Raw genomic sequence first — 6,113 nt, 5'->3', positions numbered from 1 at the left:
TGCCAACCAGCGCTCTTCACAGTCCCCAGCTGCAGGTAGACTGACTCCCTGCCAACCAGCGCTCTTCACAGTGCCCAGCTGCAGGTAGACTGGCTCCTTGCCAACCAGCGCTCTTCACAGTCCCCAGCTGCAGGTAGGCTGGCACTCTTAGCGGCTCTCCCTCGAGTGCTGGGGTGTCTCAGCCGTTCTCACCCTGGGGTCTTGCACATTTCTCAGGTGGCTCCGGAATGGAACAGAGGTGGACTGGGAAGGTGACTTCCGCTATCGGCTGCTGGACGGCACCCTGGTCATAAGCAGCCCCAGCGAGGTGAAGGATGCCGGCCACTACCAGTGTGTAGCCTCCAACACCTTTGGAAGTGTGCTCAGTAGAGAAGCGACGCTGCAGTTTGCCTGTGAGTAAACACATCCTTCCCATATATTACATACACACTTTAATTCAGTAAAAATTAAGTAAAAATTTAAGATTGTCCTGACACCATGGTCAGCATTAAAAGAATGCAGAAATGTTTTTCTCCTTGAGATATTTTGAATTTTCTTGACATATTTGTTGTCTCCAAAATGAACCTGACATACTAGTATGGGAGGTTTAAAAAAATCCTATTCATTAAAGCAGATAAAATTTTAGAACAGCTACTTAGCTGCTTTTTATTCTCCTGCTGTCGGTTGCCTTAACTGTTTCCTGTAGATCACTCACAGCATAAAATAGTCTTTCCTAGAAACTCCGTAGGCAACCCCGGTGATGGTTCTTGTATTTCAGATTTTTAGTATAGTTGCCCGATAGCCTGACTCTTGTATTAAAAAACAGAGACCACAGAGACGCGTCTGGTGTGCTGCATTGCTGTGCGCCAGCCAGGTAGACGCGTGACGGCGTTCTCGCAGGGCTCCATTGTCTAGCAGTGCCACCGGCGTGTTCTGTGTGACTTCCCTTTCTTATGACATGTGCCCAGTGACAAAGTCACGTGATGCGTTTCTCAACTCATGTTGTCACAATGTGTGACTGTGTAATACACTATGTGTTTTCTAAAGAGTCTATATTTGATTAGCTCAATAATTCTCAATAAACTCAATTCTCGGTAAACACTTGAAATTATTTCCCTTATGGGGAGCACATGCCAATAGAAGAGATGAGCTACCATGTGAAAACTTTCACACTGTTTTACAGTACATAATCCTATTTAAATTTAAACTTTGGAGGATTACAATCTTCAAGAAAATGAAGAGGAGGGCCAGAAATCCTTGTAATAAAATATCAAACTGTATCAGCTAAGTAAGTTATCATTTAATGAGGCTTAAGCTAAAATTATAATCTGAAGAGTGAAACAATTGATTTTTCTTGACATAATCTTTCTCACATAATTAACCTTGAATCCAGACACCTCATTATAGAAGTGTAAAGAACAAAAGAAATGAATTACAGGTTGATAATGAATCCAGTTTGGATAGCAATGAGCCAGGTTCCAGAAAAATCTGAATGCTGTCTTTTAAAGTAGAATTGCCGAAGGTTTTCAGATAGGTACATTTATCAATGTAAAATGTATCAAGATAGTAGCTTGAAAATACTGTTTTTATTTTCAGATACTATGTATAGTGTTTCAGAGAGCCTAACTAACACTTTCTTCATGCATATTAACAAGATAACATACTGAATGGAGCAAATAACTTTTTACTCTTCAATAGAGGGACCTTCTGAAGACAGACACAGCAAAACCAGAAACCATGATACACCAATAATAATGATCCATATTATCTGACACGCTGTAGTTCTTATTAATAGACTATATGTATACATTGTTTTTCTTCCTACAGTGGTTTTTTTCTGCATGCTTACCATAGAAATTGCTTTCTGGAGGACCCTCACATCCACAGCCGGTGCCTTCCTAGGCTTGGCTGCACGTGTGGACAGCTGTCTAACAGTTATCTACCGTGGGGCACGCATTCCTCCTCCCCCCCCCCCCCGCGAAGCCCTGGCGGATGACCTCACCTCATCAGATCAAAGCCATCCTACACCTCAGTGAGAGCTGTGCTTGCTTATTTTCACTTAAACATCGGGGGAGAACTACCTGTGCATCAAGTTTGGCTTCTTCTTAGAGACCTCCCTCGGGCTGTAGGTTAGAGACGCAGAACTGTGTGTGCCCGGTCGAAGCACTGGGTCACCTGTCGTGACCTTGAAATCCGCAACCTGCCTGGGCATGGCTGTGTTTGTTTATGGTATTAAAGATTGAGTCCTTTGGCTTGATCTGCGTGAACTTGTGGTTTTAGAGGAAGTGTCGGCGTGGGTGATGCAGAGTGGTCCTCCTGCCGTGCCGTGGGCACACGCCTGGCACCGAGGGCTGGCAGGGAGCCGAGGCTGGGACTCACGGAGTGGCCTGAGGGAGGGGCTGGGCGCAGAGGGGCCCTCCGGCCGCGCAGCACCATCCCTGCCAGAAGCCAGCAGCCAGGTTAATTATCCTGAAGAAATCCAGGTCTCCTTAAATGTAAGGAGGATGAGCCACGAGTTACACACTCAATTCACTGATGAGTTTTTAAACCTACTTTTGATTTGAGCAGCCCACCGATCTGAATACCCAAAGCTCGCTTGCCCCCCGCCATCCTGACACACCGTTCAGTGTGTGCCCGTGGGGGGTCTGCCAGGTTCTAAGTGGATTTTTATCAAAATGGTTCCAATTAGTTACGACTAATACTGTAGTTTAGCATTCATAAATACCTCACAAGGGTATAGTAAAAATTAATGAGGAGGAGTTATGTTGGCAACCTTGTTTTCTAATACAGAAAGACATAAATGCACATGAAACTGCATGCTGTTGCTAGTGATGATTGGTTACTGGTTATCAGTAAGATTGCTCTTGTCGCAATATATTGTATTCCTGGAGTGTGTGTGTATCACGAGCGTAACCCCTCCCTTGCCTCGTGACAAGCAAGCATACTGCGGGACACGCTGTCATCTGCCAGCTCAGGGCCACGCGGCCCAGAGCACGGCGCGCTCCCCCCTCAGAAACTCCAAGCTCAGAGCAATTTCTCCAAAGGTGGGAGTTTTAGAAATAACTCATGTCAGCAAGTCAAACATGAAATGAATCAAGAAGAAAATCTCCTCATGCTCATGTCTCTTGCTTTAAAAATATCTTCATAAGCAATCCTTGGTAAATTGATAGTTCATATCTGAATTTGAACATACTGCTTTTCAGGGCATGTAGATGATTTAGATCCAGAATATTCCATTAGTTTTCCTGAAGCAGTTGATTAAAATAACCTCCTAAACTTTTGAGAGATTATGACTCATGGGCTTTGTATTTAAGCCCTTTTATTTAACCTTTCATCTCCATACAAAACTCAGAAATTATTTCTCAGGCTTTTCCCTCACTTTTCCTCCTAAAATAAAATTGACCTTAGACTTTGAAACCACACTTTGCTAGTGTCTAACAGGTAATGAAATTATTTGGATAATTGCTAACTCCACAGTATATCCGAAGCTTTATTTCATTAGTCTATGAGCCTTTGTCCATAATAACTTTATTAACTCATTTGAATATTCATCTGAGTGGAAGGAGTCACACTGCCAAGGATGAGCCCATAAGCCGTAAAGTTACCACGTTTGCCTGTGAAATAATTGTTTTATCTCTTTCTTACGTACATAAACAATCAGGTTTTAAAAAAATAAAATTGACTACTCACAGAAAGACACAGTTTAAATGTTCCTTTAAAAAAACAGTCACTATGGTCATACTCAATGTGTCATTTGTGGTTTTGGTTTAAACAAAGTTTAAACGAAGTGGTTAAAGCCAGGCACTGGTGGCTCACACCTGTAATCCTAGCCACTCAGGAGGCTGAGATCCGGAGGATTGCAGTCTGAAGCCAGTCCATACAGGAAAGTTAATGAAACTCCTATCTCCATTTAACCAACAAAAAGCTGGAAGTGGAGCTGTAGCTCCAGTGGTAGCACACCAGCCATGAGAGAAAAAGACAAGTAAGAGCATGAAGCCTTGCGTTCTAGCCCAATACTAGCACCAAGTTGTTAAGAGCATATCAAATTTGAAAATGGAGCGGCCTCAAATCTGTTACTTTGTGTCAATTCTAGATTTGCCAGCCTATGTTTACTATAAGTACTTTCTGAATTTTCTGAATTGTCCTTAGTGAAAATGCACAGGCACTCTTAAAACATTCATAGAAAGTCGTAATAAACAACACAATTCAGACAGAAAAAAATCTTACCAGAAGTGGCGCTGTGGCTCAAGCAGCCTTGAGCTGAAGAGCTGAGGGACAGCGTCCAGGCCCAGAGTTCAAGCCCCATGACCGACCAAAATAAATAAATAAATAAATAAATAATTTTAAAACTACTTAAAAAATCTTACCAATTACAAAACCCAGAATTGTAAGGGATCTTTTACCATACTTAGTTTGAATATAAATAGGTAAATGAGGGTAATTAATCTTGCTGTATAAATCACTTAACCCTAAATAGATGGGTGTAATATTTCTATATTTAAAATGTATAGCAACAGTTGTGAGAGTATTAATGAATGCAATTAACATAAACACAGATGTTGACATTTGTTATTTTGTATGCCCTTGGTAACAACTTTGTATTGGGATAAGTACCTGAGGATGGCTGAGATGTCACAGAGGAGCACCGAATCCTTGCCTGTCTGGCCGGATGGCTTCACTGCGGCTGGACTGAGGAGAGGAGTGCAGTTCTAGAATTCTAGCACCGTCCCTCATTGGCGTGGGACAGTGAATGCCTCTGTCTGCTGCGTGGCCTCCTTGAGTTTCAGGACAGAGGGACGGAACTGAGCAAACCAAGCAGCAGCCTTGCTCTCAGCTTCCTAGAAAAGCACGAGCAAGAGCTCACTATCCCAAGATGAGTGCCACAGCCACGCCCACAGCAAGGTCAAGCCAGAGACACCCCCACAGCACAGCAAGGTCAAACCAGAGACCAGCCCACAGCACAGCAAGGTCAAACCAGAGCACCCCCACAGCACAGCAAGGTCCAGCCAGAGCACCCCCACAGCACAGCAAGGTCCAGCCAGAGCACCCCCACAGCACAGCAAGGTCAAACCAGAGCACACCCACAGCACAGCAAGGTCAAACCAGAGCACACCCACAGCACAGCAAGGTCAAGCCAGAGACACTCCCACAGCACAGCAAGGTCAAACCAGAGCACCCCCACAGCACAGCAAGGTCAAACCAGAGCACACCCACAGCACAGCAAGGTCAAACCAGAGCACCCCCACAGCACAGCAAGATCAAGTCAGAGACACTCCCACAGCACAGCAAGGTCAAGCCAGAGCACGCCCACAGCACAGCAAGGTCAAACCAGAGCACGCCCACAGTGAGGTCAAATGGGCACAGCCACATACCCTACTTTGGATCAAGCTTACCGTAGTCCCTGCCACTTGAGTTATAGCCTCTGTCAGTACTACAAGCACAAGCTGAAACCAGCTAGTACCTTAAAAGGTGCTTTCATACTCTCAAAATTAGGATTTAGGAAATAAGCTTAAACGGTAGTTCAAATTTTATGGTCTGAGTTTGCTCTTTTTTGGAAGTACTCATAAAATGTATAATATTAATCTAGTTGTTTGTAGTATTTTCTTAACATAACCTAGATGATGGTATTAAAAACATGGATAAAGCTAAATGAGCATTTAAATATAAAACACAAAGACTGTCAACCTAATCTTGTTTGCCTTCACAAGCCTGATCATTTCTAATGAGCTTTCCTTCAATGTTGTCAAATACAGGACAGCTAGCTCAGGACAAGGCGTTGTGGGGGCAGTGTCTAATGGTGACAGCAGGCCGGCTCGGTAGGGACAGGCAGGAAGGGCACACCTTGCTCTGCAGCATTGGGAATGAGGAAGCAGAGTCTGCCGCAGGCCCGTGGGCAGCCCGGCGTGGCCCGCGCCCGTGTGCTCAGAACAGCTGTGTGTCTGTCTCCTGGGCCCTGACGTGGAGGTAAATGATCATCTTTGTGTAGAACTATAAAGTAGAATTGCTTTTCTTGGGTCCTAGTTTATGCAGACTTTTTTTTAAAATTTTATTTTATTTTATTTGTGAACATACTGTACAGAGGGGTTACAATTGCATGGGCAGGATAATGCGTACATTTCTTACCAAGCATTGCA

At 44.0% G+C, this 6,113-nt stretch overlaps 1 protein-coding gene across 1 annotated transcript in view; it reads left to right on the top strand.

Moving 5' to 3' along the window:
- Positions 1 to 6,113, top strand: part of Cntn5 (contactin 5) — a 376,198-nt gene that overhangs the window by 162,368 nt on the left and 207,717 nt on the right. The window contains exons 4-5 of the mRNA XM_013009536.1: positions 11 to 35; positions 217 to 392. Of these exons, the coding sequence (XP_012864990.1) occupies positions 11 to 35; positions 217 to 392 (201 nt within the window). The remainder of the gene's footprint in view (positions 1 to 10; positions 36 to 216; positions 393 to 6,113) is intronic.

This window comes from Dipodomys ordii, unplaced genomic scaffold (genome assembly GCF_000151885.1).
Source record: "Dipodomys ordii isolate 6190 unplaced genomic scaffold, Dord_2.0 Scaffold10, whole genome shotgun sequence".
Classification (NCBI taxonomy): domain Eukaryota; kingdom Metazoa; phylum Chordata; class Mammalia; order Rodentia; family Heteromyidae; genus Dipodomys; species Dipodomys ordii.
The sequence above is the reverse complement of the archived record's forward strand: the minus strand, read 5'-3'. Positions and strand labels throughout refer to the sequence as shown.